Source organism: Ammospiza nelsoni, chromosome Z (assembly GCF_027579445.1).
Source record: "Ammospiza nelsoni isolate bAmmNel1 chromosome Z, bAmmNel1.pri, whole genome shotgun sequence".
NCBI classification, from domain to species: domain Eukaryota; kingdom Metazoa; phylum Chordata; class Aves; order Passeriformes; family Passerellidae; genus Ammospiza; species Ammospiza nelsoni.
In genome coordinates, this window is record NC_080669.1 from 64875181 (window position 1) to 64899407 (window position 24227).

At 40.1% G+C, this 24227-nt stretch overlaps 1 protein-coding gene across 5 annotated transcripts in view; it reads right to left on the reverse strand.

Annotated features, from left to right (window-relative positions):
• Positions 1–1812: 1812 nt before the first annotated feature.
• Positions 1813–24227, reverse strand: part of ST8SIA4 (ST8 alpha-N-acetyl-neuraminide alpha-2,8-sialyltransferase 4) — a 66408-nt gene continuing 43993 nt past the window's right edge. For 3 of the 5 annotated variants that reach the window (XM_059492676.1, XM_059492675.1, XM_059492674.1), the window contains one exon: positions 17777–22533. In XM_059492676.1, coding sequence (XP_059348659.1) covers positions 22251–22533 — 283 coding nt within the window. In that variant the 3' untranslated portion in view covers positions 17777–22250. Of the gene's footprint in view, positions 2018–2335; positions 2532–4436; positions 4483–17776; positions 22534–24227 lie in introns of those variants that run through there. The other 2 variants (XM_059492677.1, XM_059492678.1) reach the window with 2 other exon arrangements.

Below are 24227 nucleotides of genomic sequence, written 5' to 3' on the forward strand. Positions count from 1 at the left end.
AGCTGCAACTGTTCCATTTAATTATGTATGTTTGAAATTCACCGCCTTCCGAGAAACTGCATAAACATTCCTGCATGTTTTATTGAAAAATTGATTAAACACTTTTATAGTCTTTAATAGCTGAATAGCTTGGTAGAAAAAAAGATATTACATATTGATATAAGATAATGAATTAAGAAAATGGTGATATGAATGTTATCTTCTTTTTAGGGACAAAGCTTCTGGAAATACAATTTAAAAAAATTTAAATGACAGACTCCTTAAGTAACTTTTTTCCCTTTTTAAAAGATCTTCAGAATAAGAAAGTTACAATTTTAGAATTTAAATACTCAGAAAAATAAGAAGGATATAAAAAACATGACATATTGCAGTTCTTAAAACGAAAGTTTATTTTAAGCAGCTCTTGAGTAAGGACCTCCCTTTCCATTGGACTTGAAACATTTAAACATTTTAGCCAATTGGTTTTTCAATTTGCCTTTCTGAAAATAAGATACATTTTTTCTGTTTTACTTAAAATATGCCTAAAAAGCTAGAATGTATGTCTAAAACCCTAAAGCAGGTTATTTCTACGGCTCTAGGAATTACTTGCTACAACAGGAGGAAGCATGTAACATTCAACTGCCTGCAGATGTTTTACTCTAAATACTTCTACAATGAACACTTCTGTATCATCAAGTGGTTCATATATCTATTGACAAGATTACAACTGTCCTAGAAGTTGGGCAGAAATGCAGGACTTTCATTTAAATGTCTAAAAATCAAAATATTCTCTACCCAAAACCAACTAGTTGCACCTACCTTCTGACAGTTCGAATCTACCACTGCTTAACAAACACAACACACACTGCTTAAGCAGCTCTGGAGATGCTTTGTCCTGCAGCTGAGCACATACTGGAACAATGTGTTAATGACAGCTTAAAATATTCAGACTGGTAATTTTTGGTATCTTTCTGAATGCTGAAAAATAAGAATGGTAAAGGTCTAGGGCAAATGAGGGCTTAAAGGTCCTCATTTGGATGCAGCATGTGATTTTTAGACATTTCGGTACATAAATTAAGAGTTACTTAGGTTCTCAAGACTGCCTCGTATCATGTCACAGTCTCACTATTAAAAGTCTCCCTTCTCCAAAGTGGCATTTTTCTGCTGATGAAATGTAGAGTTGGTGGTTCATTCTGGGTCCTGTGCTGTGACAGTATTCTTGTTTCTTTCTGCTATCATTGTTAAAAACAATAATGTCACCATCCCTTGAGCACATCATTTCCAAATATCAACCATCTTTACCCAGAGTTAATATATTTTGTATTGATTGTGTGTCATATGTTTCTTCACAAGATAATGTAATTCCTTGTGGGCAATGGGATCTTAGCATATGTCAGTTTTATCATCAAATAAATGAATGCACATAAAATAAACGAGCGTATCTATTTCACATAAAGTCCTCTTTTTGGAGAATCTATTCTTCATCTACAGTTGGTTTGTACTGAAACTTTCATCAGACTTCTTCTGTGACACATTGCCTGAGAACGCAGACCTATGAAAGATTGTCTTGCCCATATTTTGAGCTAAATAGGAGTTTGCAGAAGATCAAAATATGTTTCATGAGAAAAGACACTCACTTTTTAAAAATTTTAAAGGTTTATTAAAAACCTTGACAAAATACAACCATGACTGAATAAGGAAAAAGGACAGCATGCGCTGGGATTTGGTGACACAGCAGCCACAAGCTCATTTACTGAATGGCTGCTCAACCTTTTATACCCCTGAGGCTTGCCTCAGCCAACCCTGGCCCCTCCCAAAGTCTGCCAGACAGCTCTTCTTTGCTGTTTATTGGTGGAGGCTACTTTCTTGCAATCTGATTGGAGATCAGGTGTTGTCACGCCATGCCTCCTAGTAATAAGTCTTCCCTCCTTCCAGATGCCCCATGCAAGAAGCACAGGTACATCCTTCTACATGTCCTGACAACCAAGGCTGTCTCTTGGCAACCATATGAAGGAGCAGGGTGGGGGGAAGAGAACTACTGGGGAGAACAAACAACATCCAAACAAAAAATCACAATAGCATAGCCACATATCAATAAAACTTATCTTAACACACACATTATATTCATCCCTTAACTGTGCGAGCCAATCATCTCATTACTCATCTATAATATCTTTAGTTCTGTTAGCATGTCAATGCAAAGTTAATGAATTCTCCTAAGAGACAGAAGATATTGGTGTAGCAATGGATTTAAGCTGCAATAAAAGATGTAATAAAATACGTTTAGGCTGGAATTTGGCTTGGATTCTGGGTACACAGGAAGTGGGCTGCAATTATGACATGCTTCAAGTGTCCTGTATTTCCAGACTGTGTATTAGGGCAGTTCATTCCTGTCATGAACCTTTTCCATATTACAAATTTAACCCCCTTGGTGCTGAAAGTTTTTAAGCACTGTAGAAGATCTTGTAAAATATCAATTCAGGATACCTTGTAGAAGTGAGACCTACCCATCATCATTATTTCATGGTATACAGGATCTGCTTAGAAAGTACCTAGGGGAGTAAGACAGATTTTCTATCACATTTATTTCCAATCAAACTGCCACAGAAATACAAATTTTCCTCAAGAATAAGAGCTTCTTTTCAGCTCAAAGGTCTTGTCTGTATTCTGGTAATATAAAGAGCTCAGCACATCATCTCCTGTTCTTCAAGTCAGTGTACAAAGATCCCACGCAGATCCTGCCTGTGCTGGCAAGGGTGGGAGCAGTGCTGATGGCTTACCTGGTTCTTTTGCAAACAATAATCTCCCAAAGTTAATTCTTTCTTCATAATGCCTTTTTCTCCAGACTCAGCTATCTAAGGCATACCTTAATCAACTCACACATTCATACAGCACTCCAAGCAGAAACTTTTTACCTCTTTAAACTAAGGAAGAAGTGACTCATTTCTGTAAAAAGTATAAAAAAGTTAAGGCAAAGGCTTTTGGGCTTTCAGACTCTGCTTTCTTTTTTTCTTTCTACTATATTTGGGAGGGTACTTTCTCTAGAAAGGTTTTGTTTTCCCACCTACCACAATTATTAATTTGTACTGTATGTCAGACTACTTAACCAGCCTCACAGCTAAAATGGCATCACTAATTTCCTGCTAACATTTGTCAGTCTTCAGTTCTGGCCACTGGTTCCCTTCAAAGACTTTTTTGGCACCTTTAACTCCTGACACTTTTCCCATGCATGTATATGTATGAGATGTTACCATCTCTTAATTATTTCTGCATCCTGCTGTCTTTTTTTATTGGTAGAAAGCAGAAGTGCTTCCACATTTTTTTTGCTGTTTAACCTACACAGCATAAGAATCCAATCTAACTATCAGCTATCTCTAAATTGTAATTTCTGGCCTGCTGCAGGAAAGCCTTTAAAGTAAGAGGAGAGTCTGATTAGCAATTAGCAATGACCCAGAGGTGTCTTCTCAAGAACTCAGTTTTAATTCCGGAGGTTGATTAAGCCTAAATGGTATATTACATGGAAAAAATGAAAAGAAAAAAAAAAAAAGTAATGTCTGACAACATGTGACAATGTAAGAAATAGATTAAAGAATAATCCACGTACTTTGTCAATGTTAGACACAGCATAGTGAAAGAAAGTGTTTTTCTCACTCTTTCCTTTCAATAGATCTGTGTGATATTATGAGTTCTAACTGGCATAAGCTTTCAAGGATCAGTAAACTGAAGGTTAAATGCTTATAAATGCTTATAAAATACATGTTTACAAGGATTCAGAAGTGATGAATCTCATTCTAACATTTTAAGATTCAAACAACTTGAGTGGCTCCAATAAAGTTAATGGCTTTATTGTGCTGCTACTCTGAAACAAACTCACCCAGATGATATTTCCCCAGAACTACTTAAAAAAGCCAGTCCTCTTTCACTTTCCTCTGCCCCCCCAAATCTATTCAGACCAAAACTTACCACCAGCAGTTACAAAAGTGGTCCTTGTCTTATCAATGAAAGGAGACTCAAGGTGCAATAGCAATAGCACCTGTCCCAGGTGCTGAAAGGGGACATGGGCACAACTGAGTGTACTTTACTTAGATGGCAAGAGCAGCAGCATCACACCCTTAACATCAGCTCTCTAAACTTTTTCTTTTCCCTCTTGCTGTGTTTATGGTCCATGTAATTTGTCCATCACAACATTACCACTCATCACTCTCCTGGACTAAGTTTCCCTTCATAAACTTATTTCTACCAGTGGTTTCAGTCATTATTTCAGAATTCCTTTTCTAAGGAAACAGAGGCTTTATTCTTCTACTAAAAGTGTTGTAAATATGTATAGCTACTAATGTCCCATGTCAAATATCACTGCTTGGTCACCATTCTGAGAGAGTAAGCTGGTCTCATGCATAGACAAAACTAAATACATTTACCCAATGAGGTTCTTGCTCTGTTGTCTGTATAATACTCACCTATTTTCTATCTGGAGTCCTTTTTGCTTTAAATTGTGTCTCCATCCTAAGAGAAGGAGAAGAAAAGGCATTCAGAAGAGTTTTTTGTCAGTTGCATCATCAGCCACAGCAGTGACATCAACCATAGGCAAGGGAAAAATCCTTTGTTCTGATATTTACCCACATTATTAATGAGCTTGGTCTGAAGTCACACGTATTATGGATCATTCCTAATTTATAAGTTATTCAACATTCAAAAATAAGAGTTTTTGCCATTGTCAAATTAGAAGCTTGCTTTAAAACCTTAATGATCAACTTCATTGCATGAAGTGCTTTAAGCTACTTTGGGCGGTCAGAAACTTAACTCTACTTAATAAATTAAGTAATTACCTATCTATATTATTTATTTGCTCTGTTCTGTAAAATATTTACTACTTTGTCAGGGCAGCTCGAGAAGAATTGGCTTCAATTGGAACCTGTATTCTTCTCTTCAACAGCCAAGCAGAACAATGCCACTGCATCAGAGACTGTGTTCAGATATTCCTGCTATACTGTGTTCAGCCAGAGAGTAATAGAACCTCCTGTGAAGTCCAAAGACTGTGACAAATATAGCTGAATCATTTTTTGTAGATCTTTTACTAGTTCTTCCACATTGCCTGCCTGTTTGACCGTTCTTTTCAGGATTTTGGCCTGCAAAAAGGAAACTGTATACATACTATAACTAATGATGCATTTCTTACAGTTACTGACTTCCTGCCCCCAGGTTACACAGTTTTATTTCTATGTTCTCCTGCCTAGTGAGGTGGATAAGTGACCTAGTGAGGATGGAATGATTGCCTTGTGACAGAAGGTTCGCTGAGCACAGCTGTTTTCCCAGCTTAGAAATTTTCTGGCAATTGTTGGTAGGTATGCATTGGATATAAATCTTGTTCTATAACAATTACCAAAGAATATAGTGTTAAAAACGAGAGCATACTCCCAGTACTAAAGTGATTTCAGCATTTATTATGAGAAAAAGGAAGGCCTAAAGCATGGGGGCCCGCGGGCTGAGCAGGAGCATTCCAGTCAAGGATGCTGCAATGCCGGTGCTGGGTCTCTAGGGCTGTGATGTAGCGATGTCCCTGATGTCCCAGATAGAACAGCACAGGTTCAGTGAGTCAGAAGTCCCCTTTTTATCCTGTTTTTTTGTCTGTTAGGATTGGTTTCTTTTTGGATCCTTCATTTGCATGAAGGTTTAAGGCGCTTGATTGGCCCATTACAGTTCTGTCCAGGCTGGATCGTTTTGCTTTGGGGTGGTGCACTTTGCTTAGATGTAATATGGTACGTTGAGTAACATATTTCTTACAACTACCCTTTTAAACCCCTTTTACCATAACCAAACTAACAGTACATGATTAACAATTATCAGCTATTTTACAAGTTTCTAACCTATTTTTAACAGCTAGCAAACAAAGAGAACACCTTCATTAAAACAGTACTGTATTTTCTTAAAAAAGAACCAAACAACAAAACAACCTACATGATGAAATAAGAGCACCATTGATGAAGTGAGAGGAGACGACCATCCGATTGATGAGCATTGAACTCCGATTTATTGATCCACCAGGCACATTTTAAAACAGTGTTAATTAAGTTCATACATATTGCAAAACCCAAGCTCATCATAGGTTACAGATTACACATTAACCCCTCCTTTTGTTTTCAATACCTGTGGTTTGTTATTGAAACCAAGATTTATTTTCTCACCCTGTTATGAACGGTTCTCAAGGCCTCCATGTTTGTCAACTTTTGCTTTCCCACACCAGCCAAGGACAGAATGTTTACCTGTTATGAAAAAACAGCCTGAGAACTCTGCTGTTTACAGAAATGTGCCTGAGAACTTTATTGTTTACAGAAACAGGCTTGAGAATTGCTGCTTTCAGCTGCCTTTTTACTTTTCCATCAGCTGTATATTTTCATGGCCTCTTTCTATGAGCCATTTTTGAACAAAGCTCTCCACACACCATGAGTACCATCTTAAAAATTTCCATTATAAATTTAAATTAACTGTTACTGTTGTTATAGCAGATTAGATCCCCTGCTTAGTGATCACCTTTAGATGTGCACTATATAAAAACAGAAGGATGTTTGCATTAACTCTTTGATGACTTCCAGTAGACTTTCATTACAGCAGTACGTGAACTGAAACTGAAATTACCAAAAATGAAATCTACCAAAACTATGAGGTATTCTAGTGTTGGGGTTTAGGACTTTTTCCTTTTTATTGTTTCTCTTAGGGAATTTTTTTCCCATTTTGTTGCTAAGAGACAATAACAACTGGATACTTAAGAAAAACAAAAGATGTTGCCACAGGCAGGGTGCAGCTGGCTATTCTCTTAGCTAGGGCCATGCAGGATCATACATTGTTCCTGGGTAGGTGTGGTCAAGAGCTGTCACCTCGTGGTCTGGGTGACCAGCTCCCCCAGCTCACCTTGCCCTCAGGGCCGGAAGACAAGACATACACACGACCAGACGATGGAGGAGGGCTCTGAACACAGCTATAGGTCCAACAGGGTTTATTGCAGGAAGGTGGGAGGCTTCAGGTAAGGCGAGGGCAAGGAGAGGTTGAGGAACACAACCACTGCCAAAGGGAAGCCTGTGGCAGAGCCCAGAACAAGGGCGGGGCCAGGGTTTATAACTGGAGGAGGTAGGCGGGGCCAGGATACATGTATCCAATGGTAAGGGAAGTAAGGGGAGGAGTTGAGGTGGGGTGACAAGGGGTACAGCAATGAGAGAGGGTGTCAAGGGTGGTCCTATGAGGAAACCAAACCGGGAAAGGAAGAGTGGAGAACCTTCTAGAATCGGGGAGGGGGCCACAGTTGATTGACAGTCAGGCTGAAGTCTCCTCCCAGGGCACCTCTGCCCCTTCCCCCCTGTGGTCCCCTCCTACAGGGCAGTTTCTTGTGGAGGGGCAGAGATAGTGGGCAGAGATATTGTGAAAACTGGGCTGGGGAAAAGGGCTGGGTGCAGCTCTTTGTTCTCTTGCACTCTTGGCACTCGGAGGGGGAAAGGGGCAGCAGGTGCTGTGGGAAGAATCCTTCACTACCGTGGGATTCTGTCTCCTGCTGCCTTTCTTCTACCATGAGTGAAGCTGTGTTCATAAGAGTTGTTATGAGTAGAAAAGTTGCCCATTTTTTAAAAGGTTGCAGAGTTCACAGGTTGAGCCAGTTGTGCCAGGGTGGAGTTCTAACTGTTGTTGTAATCACCTGTTGTTAATAGTTTTTTGTTAACTACCTGTTGTTGATAGTTAGGAATTCCCCTTTTTGTCGAGTAACACCCTGCTGCTTCCTGGAGGATGACACCCCGGATGGTGAAGAGGAGGAGACATCGGGGTTGGTATGCAAATGAAGAAACCCCTCACCAAACCTAGCAAAAACCCCTGAAAACAATGAGCCAATACAGAATTAAGACATCGAAGTAATGTCTAGACATGAGGAACAGAATCCAGTGTCCGCTGAGACCCTTTTTACCTTTCACAAAAGACATCAGCTAGAAAGATGACCTCGAATGTCAAACCGTAAAAGGGGGAATCTCCTGGTGCTCTCATGAGGATGGAAGCCCCAGCTCTGCCTGCAGACCAGCAGACAAAGCTGCACTTCTCCTCCGTGCCACTCCTGGAAGCAGCGGCAGTGTGAACACGACCCATTGGTTCTTCTCACCCAAGCTGATTTTTAATAAAGGCATTGAAAAGGAGAAAGATGTTGATGTGGTTTGAGAGGAAGTATGTTTTCTGGGATATGCTGTGGTCACACTAATGGGGTTCAGATTTGGATATTGGCACCTGGTGTGGCCACTGGGGGCATTGGATACCCCTCTGACAACACAGAGGTTAAAAAGAAGATCACTCCCCTGGGAAGCTCTCTTGAGTTTCAGGTGGGAAAAGAGTTCGGATTTCTCCCCCTGCCCCGATCTATCTGCCAGCTGGCTGGGGGAGGGGAAAGCCATGTGGCCATGAGGTAGGCTGGGCCTTGGACAAAGATGGGAGGTAGGCCTGGCCCAAGGGTGGAAGAGAGAGAGACATCGGGAGCCATCGGGCACCCCTCCCCACCCCCCCACCCCCCCCCCCCCCGGAGAGAGAGAGAGAGAGAGAGACAGAGAGAGAGACAGAGAGAGAGACAGAGAGAGATGGTGACCTTGAAATTTGAGATCATGTGTTGGCAGCACAGCCCAGCCTGTGGAGAAGGGGGGGAGATTTTGCAGGGAGAAGGTGTCCAGCCGCTTGTGGGAGCTTTTAACCCCTTTTTGGACAATGAAAACTTTACAGAACATTAACCTTTCCTAGAAGAGAGATAAAGTGGAAGATGAAGAAGGAAATGGGCAAGTGCGATGAAGGTCTTGGCCAGTGAGAGATGTTGGAAGAATAGAGAAGAATTTTAGGTGGGAAGAGATGATGGAGTGGCTTGCTGGACTCTTCTTATATAGCCATGGACAGAACTGTAATGGGTTAAAACTTTAAATTTGTTCATCAAAGCTGACAAAGCTATTCCAATAACACTGTTGCACCACCTCCATTTGTTTGCCAAATAAATTTCCAGACTTAAAAGGATAAGGAAGGCGAAACCAAAGACAATGGGTTTCACAAACATTTGTTTATCTGCTTAGTAAACTGTTAACATGGGTGATGGGCTTGCCATGATTGATAGCACAGTATTAGCTTATCCGCTCAGTAAACCTAAGATTCCAGGAACTCAGCAGATTGAGCCTAAAATTCCAGGAATCCGACAAACCTATCAAATAAGGAAAATACCGGTCTTCATCTTCAGACCTCCGGGAGGCGGACTATGACCACCTAGCAGCAGGAGAAGAATACGCAGAGTACTACCCTGAAAAGACACTCCAACCCAGAAGCAGGACTGTATAAAAACTCCATGAAATATCAGAAGAGTGTGGGCCGTTGGTGGAGCGGTGACTCTGCGGCCACACCCAGCGCTCCCAGGTGGGTGCAAGCCTTTTGTTGGTTTCACCCAGCGCTGACTTTGCCTATTATCGCTTGCTCTAACAATTAATAAATTCATTTTAAATTGGACTCACTAGTCGGATTGATTCCCCACTGCAACTAACCTATAACAGAACCATGTTTCCTGTGATACAGAGACTGCATCCAGGCGGAGGTGATGGCTCAGAACTAAGAGGGCTCAGTGCTGGTACCCCTTAGTCCACGGGGGTGAAATCTGGGGGAGACAGGTGTCCCAAAGTTGAGACTGTGGTCTTTTTGGAAAAGACAAAGCATCCTTAAAAGATGACCCTAGAAGCAGCTCTGGTCCATGTTCAGTGGTGAGAGCACTGGACATGAAAGGAAGAGGTCACTATGGCACAAGAAGGACTCCTCTCCTCTTGACAAATTGAGAATTGATTATCTACAGAGTGGTGATGGACCAAGAGTCGTTGATTTGGAGGATAGACATCTTGGAAATTTGGTAAGGGGAGGAGGAAAATGTATTTGTAAGGTTTTCATTTTCCCTATGTGTTTCTTTTTACTTGTAGTGTAGCTAATAAAGTTTTCTTTTCTTTATTTCTAAGTGGGAGCCTGCTTTGCTTATTCTTGGTCATATCTCACAGCACAAACCAGGGAGAGTGGCACTGGCATTGTGCCAGTGTCAAACCATGACAGATGTCCTGCCCTATTTATTTCAAGAGTGGCCTTTGCACTGGGACCTTATTAACACCCTACCTCACCAAAGGACCCTTCACATTCTGCTCAGGTGCCTCAGGGGAAACCCCGGGCTCCCCCAGCCCTTTCCCCCTTCCAGGGAGCCTCTCCCTGTCGTGTGTAGGAGCCAGGCTGCTGCTGCTAGTCTGCCCTGTACTTCAGCCACTGCACCGGGGCTTTTTTGTTTCACTGTAGCCCTTCACCCCCTGCCTGCCTATCACGGCTCCAGCTACAGCTGCAGAGTTTCTGATATGGCTCATCTACCGCTTCGGGACTTTGCTCCTCCCTGACATTACAGCTTCCTGCTTCCCTGCTACAGCTCCTTTTGCTATCCAGACGGGTACCACGGTCAGCTGCCCCTTGGGGTTCGTAAAGGAAGCTCCTTCTCCATCCCTTCTGCCAGCTGTGTCAGCCATTACCATGTGAGAGACATTTGAAACTCGCAGTACAGCGCCACCTGCAGCAGTGGGGGAATCACTGCACCCGTCCGGCCTAGCTGGGGAGCCGCCAGCGCCCCTGTCGGCTGTGAGCGGAACTGCACCAAGGGGGAAATAGCCTGACAGTCGACAGAAGGCTGTTGTTGGGTCTCTGATTTTTCTGTTTGTTGTTGCTGCTGCTGTTGTTGTTTGTTTGCCTTGTATACACACATATATATTCTAGTAAAGAATGGTTATTTCCTTTTTTCATATCTTTGCCTGAAAGTCCCTTAATTTTAAAGTTATAAAAATTTGGAGGAAAGGGGGTCATATTCTCCATTCCAAGAGAGCTTTCCTGCCTTCCTTGGCAGACACCTCTTTCAAACCAAGACAAGTAGTTAAGAAAAAGTCAAGCAACTAAAAATAAATATACCTCATAGCTATTTCTATGCAAAATAATTTCAGATGCATATGCAAGTTCTACATGCTACTCAGATAAAGAGAGTGTAGATTTTTTCTTACCAATATTTAGAGAATCACTGGTGTCCAAACCAAAAATTTATCTTCTCCATATAACTGGTTTCAACAGCACATTGAATAAAATTCAGATCATTATATTTTTTCAGTGTAAGCAATTGCCTTCAAGCCAGTTTCCAGACATATTAGTCTATTTAGCTCTAAAAATTAAGCTCAAAGACATATGGATGTATATTTTAAATATATTTTCCATTAATTGAAATCTTGTCCAAAGTATGAAAATAAACAATATGCAAGTGTATCTGGAATCACTTACTTCATCATAGTTACCTAGAGATCTGCTCAAGACAGAAGCCATGTTAAAGCTATAAAATATAATCTGACCCAAGTCAGTCACAAGAATTTAAGAAAAAAAAAATTCCTGGTTCCATGGTAACTTTCATATTGTTCCTGTGAAGCAAGTTACTTTCCCTATCAGAATTACACATTATCTTTCCAAATGTTCATTACATGCTCCAGCAAGAAGCTACTGAAAATGAAAGGGGGAGAATATGGTCTGGATTACTACTCATCTGCCTTTATATCTCAACCAATACACCAGTGAGGGTGTTCAAATACTAGCAAGACCAGGAAATAGGGTTTATCTTATTGACAACATAAACAATTCTGTCCAGGCATCTTTCTTTCTATTTACAGTCACATACTTTTGTCTTTAGGTACAGCTAACTTCATCTTTGTTTTCTAAGGCAATAAACTTTAAATTAAACTGTCAGTCCATCCTAATAACTTAGCAAATGAGTTCTGCACAGGTCCATGAAGAAATTTAAGGGTCCAAAGCATTTTTTTGCATGAGGAAAATTTAATACTTTTTTTGTGTGAAAGAACTGGAACTGTTCATTCTGCAGAAGGCTCCTCAGGGAGCCACATTCTTCTCAGTAGTGCACTTTGACAATGCAAGAGGGAAAAGGTGCAGATTAAAAACTGGAAATACCATATAAACAGAAGATAATGTTTTGGGGGTTTTTTTTTGTTTTGTTTTGTTTTGGGGTTTTTTTGTTTGGTTTGTTTGGTTGGTTTTTTTTTACTGTGAGAGTGGTGAATAAAGGACCAGGCTGTCCAGGGAGGTTGTGGCAACTTCATCATTGGAGGCTTTTAAAACATAAAATGGTCCTGGGCAAACCGCTCTATCTGAATCAGCTCAAGCAGCAGGAGATTGGCTTGATGATGTCAAAAGACCCCTTCCAAGTTAAATTATTCTCTGATTCCATATCCATTGATCAAATTCAGCCTTATTTGTTAGAAGAGTAGCTGACTTAGACATTTTAAATTCTTAGGAGATTTTGGAAATAAGTAAGGTACAAGGAAGAGAGAAAGAGAGAACTCAATTTCTACTTCTGCAAAACAGACAATTAGCATTCTGCACTGCCTCAGCAGCAACAGTCCCCTAAATGGGATTTAGATTTATTAGCATGGGCATATTAGTGCTTGCATGGCTGCCTGGCTTATGAGCTTCTCCTATCTTTGTGGAACAGGTCCTTCTTTCCCTTTCTACAACAGTGGATGCAGCAGGGATATGGGATCATTGGAAGAGAAAGCAGCTCAGTGAGAGAGCTCTAGAAGACACTGGAAGTGTAAAGATGGAAGGTGGAAAAGCAGTGATACAGCTGGTATGAGAGGAGCTGAGGTTTCTTCAGAACATAACTGTAAAATCAGGCTTTACACATTGACTTGCTTGATAAACAGTTAGAGCCATTGAATGTTGCTTGCATCACACAACCTTTTCTGTGTGCTGTAGAAGCAGAGCAAAAAGCTTACCATAATCCATTTCCCAGACAACTCCTTCATTCTTCTTAAAGAAGCAATTCATCCATGTGGAGCACCTTTCCACAATATCTGTTCTTCCTCCAGGTTGGTGCATTCCTACATAACACTGCCTCAGGCTTCGAAGACTCCCTCCACACACAGATTTAGGACTCAGCTTGCATTTGCTAATGTTTCAGCAGAAGGAAGATCAGAGAGCTTTGAGAACAAGTGGGCAGCCCTGGAGAGGAAAGGGTGAAACTCATGCAGCTGGAGATTCAGGAGAGATATTTGAAAGCATCTGTTTTTATTTTGCTACTTTTTTTTCTTTTTCTTGCTATTTTCATACTCTTATAATGTCGTTAACTTTCACTTTGCTCTTCTGCAGTCAGAGGATTATATGGAAAAACATGTGAATGTGCTGCTCAGACACTGTTCTTGAACATATAAGACCTGAAGTATTTTCTTGTTAGTGCAACTGGAAAAAGGATCTGAATGACCCAGAACAGCTATTGAGTCATGAAAATAAACCTGAGAAATGTGATACTGACTGGAGGCAGGTAAGTTGCCTAATTACTTTCTTTAATAGCAGCTGTCAATCTCTAAAAGGAAAAGAAGCTACTGAGAATAATATCCATGAGCTAATAAAGAAGCAAAAGTTCTAGGAATACTATCTGAACAGCACAGCTAATTCATCAAAAAGTTTTTTTTTTAGGATGTACTTTTTGAGAAAAGATGCTTGCATTTGACCATCTCCTGCCATCCAGGGAAGTAGCCCATTTCATCACTTCTGCATTAGCAAAACATTTTGTGAGCATGAATCCACTTTATCATAACTTCAGAAGTTGACTGATTGCTTACTAATTTGAGGCAAGAAGACCTACTACAAAAATCCTACATCTCTTAAAAGTATTTTGGAGATATATATCACATAAGGATGGTGACTATTTGGAAGGGTTTGTTTCATGTACAGAACATATTCTCAGGCAGCCTTGGCTGACTGTCCATGCCCATTCTGCCACTGGAACTAATAACTTCTCCTGCTGTACATATGTCTGGGTCCTCATTCCTTGATAGTATCCTTGTGAGTCAACAGGGTTTTTTTTTTTGGCAGGGGCATTCCAGGAATGTCTTTTATTGTCCCTTAGATGGAGACTGTGCCTAAAGTCAGGAGTTGAATTTTTACTTCAGTATACTCATGATTATTCACTGTATGTTATTTACAGATTACCATAATTGCCACAGTACGTTGTCAATGAGTGGATTACGTTGCCTAAAGAATCACCATCAAACTTATTAGCAAAAGCAGATTTGATGCAAATAGGCAGAAAAGAGAGTTGGATGGCAAGGCTCACTCTTTTGCTTACAACATAGATGAAACATACAGAGGAAAATCAAGTGAGAAGCACCAAAAGAAGAACCATGGAAATATCCATACTGGCTTCTGATCTTGCAGCTGTTTGCTCAAAAACAATATAAGAGCACTGAGACTCAAACAACATCTCCTTCTTGTTCCTTTTTGTCATTTTATGTTTCTCATTACACTTCCCTTGGAATACATTTTAGTTTCCAGGAAAGAAGTATTCTTTTTGTTTGGGACCAAAGCCTCTGCAAGGGGAAACAGAATAAACTTAAACACAGAAGTTCCATCTCAGTATGAGGAAAAGCTTTAACTTTGAGGTTGATAGAGCATTGGAATGAACTGCACAGAGAGGCTGCAGAGGATCCATCTCTGGAGATATTCCAAAGTCACCTGATCATTGGGTGAACCTGTTCTGGCAGTGGGGTTGGACTAAGGGATCTTCAGAGGTCTCCTTCCAACCAGTTGTTCAGTGCTACTCTGGCGACCAGCTACATGTGCATTTGGCTAGATCTGTTACCACCTGAGCACCATAATGGGACAACTTAACCAGAAGTGGAAATTACCGGCTTTTTCATTACTCCTTCCGGGAGGACTCCTCTGAAAAGCAGTTTTTCATCTTATCAATCAGGTTCCTTAATGCAGCACTTGAATCTCATAGAAAATCTTTAAAGTTTTGCAGTAAAAAAAAAGGGTGAAAACATCTCATTGATTTATGTCTTTATTTGGGGATATAAGGAACAAGCAGGAGATAAGGCATAAAATGAATACAGAAAGGAGAGGTTCACAAAGCCACTTGCAAAGTGGCAGAAGAAAGTAGGACTGAACAGTGCCAGTGTGAGCAGGTCCTCATTACAGTGCAGTAATTTTTCATGAATGCAATTACTTACTATCAATTATATGTGAGGGCCGGAGAACTGGCAAGGGAAAGCCTGCTGCAGTCCCCTGGAGGGCCAACACCTGAGCTACAACCCTTTGGTTATGGAGAGCAAGAAAATTGCCCTCAGAGCCCTTTGCAACTGTATGTTGATTTCCTCTACCCCACTGGCACTTCCACCTCACTCCACCCCTGTGCCCTCATCCCACTGGCCCTGGTATTTTGTCCCGCCCCTTGAGATCCCTGTATAAACCCCTGCTTTCCTTGCTCTGACTGGCTCTTATGTCACTGGACTCTTCGAGGAAGGAGCTGAATAAAGGTTCTCCTTGGAACCCCACACACAGACCCTGTCTCTCCTTCTATGACACCCAGATCACAGAAGAGCTGAAATCACTTGATGTGAGCACAGACCTGCCTGTGCTCCCAAAGTGGCTTTTTCAAGATGCTTCTTCGGGAATGTTGTGGCACTCTGGGCAACCACCCGGCATAAAAATTATATGCTTGTATTTTTGCTGTAGTAAGCACCCAAAAGACCAGTAAGAATGGATAGCAATTTAAAATAATCTAATTAATATTACAGAACCTTAAGCATAATTCAGCAAAATTTGGCCTCTTTTATGCCCACGTAATGAAAAAGAACACAGTCATAGGATTTTCAAAGACACATAAGCTCCAACAGTGTATGAAAACAGAAACTGCAATTACAGCATAGAAATATCCAACTCATTACAGAAAAAATTGGGGATATTTTCTAGTATCTCTAACCAGAATGGAGGTGTGTATTTCCTTTTGCAACATGTCTGGTAAAGGTTTAGAAATCTGTTATTTGTAGGGATGGATTTAATAGGCTTTAAATATACTGTATTGTACTTGCAGCATTATCTATGATTTCTATGTTCCTTCATACAATCACTGAGCAAATTTTTTTCCATTTTTTCCACTTTATCTAAAAATCTAAAGTGCATACAGAGTTTAAATCTAGATCTCACTGATCCAGTTTTGCTCTCCTGTGAATTGCTTCCAACATTTTTTAATAGAGTCTATTAGTGGGGCATTTGGGCCAGGACCTCTCCTGCCTCACTGATATCCAGTGCCTGGGGGCGCAGAGTCTGTGCCCAGACTAAGGGCGGTGTTTTTTCCATTTTCAAGCACACACAGAAGTGAAGCTGAGCACATATTCTCCTGACACACAGAGGACACTAACATAGCTGGTCACTCACGCTGGCACTGCACAGTACCCCACAGCTTCCTGCTCTTCCTCCTGGGCTGGCAGGTAGAAGGTCCCAAGTGCAACACTCCGGGAACACTCTCCAGGCTCATGAGCATGCGCATGTTCATGGGGCCACCTCTGCTTGCCTGGTGTCCCTGCCCCAATCCCAGACCCCCTCATCACACCCATGTATCCACAACCTCCTGGCTGGTCCAGATGGAATTTGGCTGGTGATGGCCACATGCACCCCATCAACACCAGGTTTAGGGAGAACACAGATACTTCATCTCAGCAGCTGGCACCACACAGATAGAATGTGACCTGTGGTTCTATTGCAGCAACCAGCGCTGATCATTTGCCTCACTTAGGCAGAGCCTGCCCAGCAGCTGGTTTTGTTAACACCCAGCATTCCCTTCCCCCTAAAGGAGTTTAGTCAACACTACTTGCTACAGTGCTGACAGTGAGTCACAGAATCATTAAGGTTGGAAAAGATCTCTAAAATCATTGAAGAAAACTGTTACAGCAGCACTGCCAAATCCACCACTACAGCACGTCCCTCAGGTCTGACTCCACCATATCCCTGGGCAGGCTGTTTAAATGCCTAGCTACCTTTTCAGTGAAGAAATTTTCCCTAATATCCAATGCAAACCCCCCTGGAATAAAGCCCTTCAATCCAGTAGTTGTAGAGAGTGACTGAGACTCCCACCACTCACTCCAGCAGCTAACACCACACGCCAGGGGCATCTACATCCCTCATCAGCACTCCAGCAGCTGGCACCCAATTCTCTCACAACAGTGCCCCACTATCTGGGACTGAGTCCTTCCAGCATGCACATGCATAGGACAGTGAGATGACACAGAGAAGGAGGTAAGAGAAGATTTAATGGACTTCAGATAGACTGGGGCAATCGGCCTTAGGAGTCTGCCAGACAAGCATACTGACCTGCCATGGTTTACAAGTGACTGTCCCCTTTTCTGTCTGTTCCTCTTTCTTTTCTTCCTCCCTTGAACACTGCCCAATTTAAAAAGACCGAGTAACTCCCCTACAACATTCTGAACCCCCAGGACTGCACTCTTATCAGTTGCAAAGTACCATTTGCCAACAGTTTATTGACAGCTGTTCAGTGTGACTGATGAGGTTGGCTTCTTCTTGTTGTCTCCATTATGATTTGCCTGTCAGGTTTGGGTCTCCATATACTTTGGTTCCCCCTTCTCCTTAGAATTCCATTTGACAAAGTCCTTGATCAGAAAATCATACTGGAATAAAAAAATCCTACACTTGACCCTTACTATTTTGTGTGGCTCAACAGTTTTAGTTCTCATCTCTGCCTCCTTGTTATTGGTCAGACAGGTTTGTGTCTCTCTGTTCCTGTTTATGGCTTCCTCCTTTTCTTAATATCCCCTTTTGTGTTGAGAAAGTCCCTGATCAGACATCTTAAGGAGCAGACATTCTTCTTCCACAGATTCTTACAATTAGCACAAGATTGATTAAATTACCATAACTGTGTTACAAAGAAATATGAAACAGAATATAGCAGAAAACATGAAAGGAAATTTTTTATTTTTCAGTTATACAAATAAGAAACAATCCCCATAGCTGTACTTGAAATAAGAACTAACAGTGTCAAACATGGCAATTCTGAAGGAATATGTATCAATACTTTTAACCACAGAAATTGTATGACATACACTCAGTAGCAATAGTACTCTCCTTTATCTACATTTATAAAAATTGTGCTTTTCCTTGCACAAAGTAACAGTGCTCTTAAAAATAAATAATGTGCAATTTCAGAGTTCTATCCCGAAATATGCTAATCTAGATCCCCATGTAAATCCTGGACATGTTTCTCCCAGGAAAAGTCACTGCAAAGAGTGCTTAGCACTTTGCTAGATCAATCACTTAAAAAGGTACTGAACCTGCACCTGTTTTTCTTCAAATTGCAATTAGAGAACAAGTACTGACCTCAAACATGTTGCTTATATTGTCTAACAAAAGAATGATACAGTCATTACTACATCAGACTCAGATTTGAAAGGTTCAGTAGATCTTATATCTGGAGAGTGTCTCAGAGCTGTGGAAGAGAACTGTTCCAAAGCTGGAAAGTTAACAATCAAGCACCTACTTATTATTTGTATGAAATATGAAGGACTGTCACAGAAACATTAACATGTATCTAACAAACAATTTACAATCAATTTATCCTAACGAAATCAAGTTGTTTAATGCAAAGCTGCCATAACCTTTGGAAAAACAGATGCAGTCTGCTTCTTGATTTAATTTCCAGTTCTTGTTTTTAATGTACATTTAGGAACTACAGCAGGAAACTTATATAGCTGATGAGAGGATAAATTTGAGGAACACTCTGAACACAACTGATTGGCATTTCAATTGTTCCTCACCAGGGCAGATACATGAGGGATCTTTCTTTTTATCCTACTACTTTGTTTTAGTTGTTGATAGTACTGGATTATAAAAGTGGTAATTATAATATAAATTGATTATCTGCTCTGTGCTGCTGACAGCAGAGATGTGAATATAGATAAAACAACATAAATCACCCAAGGCAGCTATGAAGGCTTAAGCTGTTGACTGGTAACCAGTAAAGGACTGCAAAGTGAAATCTATTCCACCTCAAGTCTCTGAAGAGCAGTTAAGATTTTGCTGCAATGTCCTGGGTCACCTTTTGGGAAGTAATCTGTTTTTCCATTTAGGTTCTGGGGTGCCTTAACAGAAATGCTCCAAGAGCCCAAGAAGTATAAGGGAAAGATAAGAAGGGTGTCTGCAATGAATCCATTGCTACAGCTTCCCAGCTGTAGAATGCAAAGAACAAGGAAAGTCCTGGGCATGTCTCACCTCAGGTCACCTTAGACCAAACAGTAGCTGGTGGTCACAAACCATCTCAAAACAATTTGTTTTTGAAACATCAAACCACACACAAAAAGCCACCCAGAATCTTTGGGCTCCACATGGACACAGGTCTTATACAAGAACAAGCGTAAAATGACGCCTAGTTTTTGTAAAAACCAACACAGTCAGATGACAACTACCTCAGAGAATAGTTTGAGACCCACCCCTCAGTACATCACACCTCAGCTCAGGATAAAGTGAGGCAGGTGAGAGAAGAGGTGTACTGGTGTGGAGTACCACGGTTTTGGAAAGGAGACACACCTAGGTGCTGGTTTAAGGGGAGAGTGCTGTGAGAAGTATGAGTGTAGATGACAACTGAGTGCCCTAATCCTATGGCTCACAGTGTCCAAGAGTGCAGTACTGAAGGTAGAAAGCCTGCAGAACATGAGGTTAAGGCCCAGTTTTGAGGAGGTATGGGAAAACTCTGTTGTCTTTGAAGCAGGTACTACTGTCATATCTTGTGCCAAACCAAGTCAGAGAAATTTAGTGATAGGATAAAAATCTGGACTCCATGGCTTTTGTACTAAAGTTAACTTCGCTTGCAGAAAATCAAATGTGAAGCATGCAAAACCAAGGCTTAGGCCAAGATTTAATTTCTCTGCTGACTTTTAAATGCAAATTTTCTCACCTGTCTTTCTATTTACATGATACTCTTTTCATGTATTCATTTGCACAAATACTTTTTTTACTGCCAAGGAATGCGAGAGTACCCATTTTGCTGTCATAACGGGTACACATAATCAATTGGCACACTCAAACATTCCACAGGTGAACAAAATCACCTGTCAGTTAGCATTTTAGACTACTTGGGCATGAGGTCTGTCAATGGCCTGACACTAGAGAGAAGAAAATACACTCCCAGAAGATAAAGTTGAGCAGATGTTTCTCTAAGCTTCTGAGAGACTGGCAGTCTGTGAATTCTTTATTTCAATAGCAATGAAATAATTTTTTTGTCAATGTATATGAAATATGCATTAGAAGATCAACAGTAGCAAAACCCTAACAGCAAAAACAAGAATATGCTTACCCTTAACTGAAGAAATAACCTTGTATTAAAATGAAGGTGTACAATAGTGAACAAATAGCACCCTCTGGTTTATAAACATCAAATTAAACACATTGCAGTCTGCATGGCTGTTTACTTCCTCATGATGCCTTGGTTTCAGTGAGTTTCATGGCAGGACCACTTACTGCACATTAGCATGTAGCCAGAGTAAACTGTCCTAAGTACAAGAGTCTGATGAATAGGGAAAGATATTACGGTATGTTACATATAACAAAACTGACTTTCAACTTTCTGTAATATTTGACTGCAAGGCACTGATTTAGCTACCAATAATCCCAGATCTCCAATCATACATAAATACATGAACTTAAGAAAATGGGTAATAAAGAGCATTTACAGCTAATAAATATCTGTGAGAATGGTAAAACATATGAAATTGCTCAAACTAATTAAAAATTCAGTAGACATGCTGAATATCGTATCTGGAGATCAGGACCTAATGTAGCTCTGAAAATACAACAAGCAAATATCCATACATTATACCTGCAGGCCTACTCCTTAGCCAAGCATAACAGGAAAGATATGAAACCATGATGTTACCTATTTATGTGCTCCTTTAGCAGTAAAATACATGATAGGATAACAAGTTTTGTTTCTTAATGTATGCCGTACTGACACTCCACCCTCTCCTATACTCCTGCAATTTCTTGTTTTCTTTTTTTGGAAAAAGGAAGTGAAAGAACTCTTGATTTTTTGGATAAACAAGACTGATGATCAAAAAACGAACTGTGAGATAATGTGTTATTTCAGTCAGTTACACATCAGAACATCTAAATTATCTTAAATAAAGAGATCATTTAACAGCATTAGAAGTTTAAAAGAACTGTATTATCTACATATTTTCCCATTAATTGGCTAGGTGTTTTTTTCCCTTTAGTTCCACTGTCACCTGAGTTTCTTTAGACTTTTTCTTTCCACCAAGAATAAAACTATATACATACATACATGTACATATATATATATACACACACACACACACATAGGTATTTGAATACATGAAGTAATTTCTTTACTCCTGCAGATTTTTCTGAAGAATTCTATATGTGAAGTCTACAGAAAAGCTTTGATTTGAGATGCTTAAAAAATATAAATAACAAAGAATATGCTCCTTTAAGCAGCAAAGAAACATAAATCCACACCATTTCTCCACAATAAGGGAAAAAAGTGTATAAAAGTAATCTTTGGCACTGAAAACAAGGGCACCCTCTTGAATGTCTTCAAATCTGTACAGGAGAGAAAAACTTATAAGTCAGATCAAAATGGTATCTGTGTGGTTTCATGTAATGGGTACTGACAACAGTATCTAGAAGAACAATTGGGATGCTGAGGACTGTATCACAGCAGGATGCAACACAATAACACTTGGTAAAATATTTGATGTTCCACTCCACCCTCCTATGCTTACTAATCTTTTTTCCTTAAGACAATTCCATAAGATAAAAAATGTAATTACTCATAACATCCTTGAAATCTTGTAAGGGCTCCAAGACTTAAAAACAAAACCCAACCAACGGCAATAAAAACAGCAACAAAAGCTGAGGTTACAATACAGTATCAGAAACAGTTCTCTGATTGAAGGCATTTACTGATTTTTTTGATCTTACAGACTTCACTTTCTCTACTCAAATCCATCATGATATTTTCTCCCAATGCCTGATTTATTTACTCAAGTAAATATTCCATCCACTGGGTATTCTTGTGTGGGCTGTCTGACCACAGCTGCAAATTGGCAGGCTCTTTTTCTTCTTTAATTTAAGAATGTGTCACTGCATCCTGTAAACACTACTGAGCATACATTCAAGCTTTCTTTTTAGTGAAAGTGGCACTTGAACCCTTGCAGTCAGGATAGCTTAGTTATATAGCACTTTACAGGTATAATAGCTGGTTATGTACTTCTGATATAACACATTCTTCCAATGACCTAGTGGGTATTGAAACAAATCCCCACTGTGGTCCCATTGCCATTTCACATCATCTTTATGATCTTTATGATGATGTGCGTATTCTGTATTTATTGTACAATACTAGTGCTTTATTGCTGTATGCATTTCCCTGTTGTTAATTTAAGTGCTCCTCTATTATGTAACACATACAATGTTTTAAACTCTAATGGCATCCTATGAGGACTGGCATTAGAAAAGTACCTATACTTCAGATCATCATAATAGTGATACTTGACTGGTTTTCCAAGTAAATCCTTTGGGAATGGCCAAAATCCGTACAGGTGAATTTCATCACAAAATCTGGTGGCAAGCGTATACATGAGAAGACCAGTGCTGGGTCGTTTAATGTGCACCTTGTTTGTCAACCAATACCTACAAAGAAAGAAAGAGTGCATTAACAAACTCATACAACTTCATGTGAATAAATTCTGTGAACTTATTTTATCTACTATGCATTCATTTTACACTATGAAAAGATGAAAGTCTCCTTTTCTCTAAACTGAGATCACAATGACACTGTTCTGGTGCACCTTTATTCCTCCTAGAAGAGGTAAAGGGAAACCTTAGCACAGTGCTGGAAAAAAGCGACTTAGTTCAGGTTTTAATTCCAACACAACATCATGTCTGCAGAAGCTAGAAGACTATAGTTACCCTCCTCAGCCAGATCAGGGAACAGTCTCTTGCTATATAAAATCTGACCTGTTGTGGTATCCAGTTCATGCGATCAAGTGAGCCCTATGCTGAATATTTGATTGGTCTGGTGGTCACTTCATAGATTGCTTTTTCTGTCTAAACAGAAAGCAAATGGAAATGATACACCTAAGTTAAGAATGCAACTTTCAGCCATCAGTAAAAGAGAAGCTCGATTTACTTCCTTGTGATTAAACACATAAAACTACCTGTTGTTAAAGGCAGTCTCCAGATAAGCAAAACCTTAACACTACTGATTTTTAAAAGGTTTTGTTTTGTACTCAAACATTCAGTGGTCTGACTGAGGCTACAGGACAGTTTTCCTGAGCCAGTACCAAGAAGTCTGCTTATGGCTTTAAAAGCAGCAGAGCGTTTTCAGAGACACAAATGGAAACTTAGCTGGATTCCACCATATAGCTCATGTTAGTACCCTCAAAGTCTGTCACCAACACTGTTCTACACCTCTAACCTTTAAAATTAGAACGTTATTAAAATAGTGCCAGCTAGTGCTGGCAAAACACTTCTCCCAGGTCTGATTCAACAGAAAGTACACTAGTACTTAATGAAAATGAAAAGGTCACTTAGATTTTTAAACCTGGTCATTCTTTTAACTCAGACAAACAGCAATGCACACAGCTGTACTGACTGGACTGTGGAATTGTGTGACTGCAAGTAAGGGAATTAAGTATGACTTAGCATTACCACACAAATGTAAAACCATTGCAGTGTGGCACTGTACTCTTAGTTATAGGCTGTGAATTGCTTCTACCACAGTCTAGGAAAAAGGTCAAGTGAGAAAAGCCTCATCAGACCAGAGTTAGCCTTGTTTTCAATGGGATTTCAATAAGCCTGAAACTTTAAATTATACATCCAGAGTGCTATAAAGGCATTAATGATGTAGTAGAAGGAATGTCCCACCCCACCAGTATGAGACAGGACAGCAAAACTATGTCATTAATCAAAGCTTAAAGTATGTTAAAAGCAACAGTTAATATGCAACATTTAAATTAATCATCCCATTGAAACTGGCCTTTTCAGTTTCATTCTTTGCCAAAACCATAGCTTTGAATCATAGATAGGAATGCATGTGAAAGCTAGTTTAGTATTTTTGGTGGGTTCTTTGGTTTTCTTTGTTCTGTTGCTGTTGGCTTTTTAAAAATTTGGTTGGTTTGTTTGTTTGTTTGCATTATACTGAAGTTCATTTTTTGAAAGCTGAAGGACCCTGCAAGCAGAAAACAGTTCTGAGCTGAGTAACTGCTTCTCCAAAGCCACCATTGGGAGAATTTCACTTCGCTGTAAAAACAGGATGGTAAAAAGCATATTTAAGGGGTGAATGCAATTGGGAATGTGTACATCTACAAATGACACATGCATAT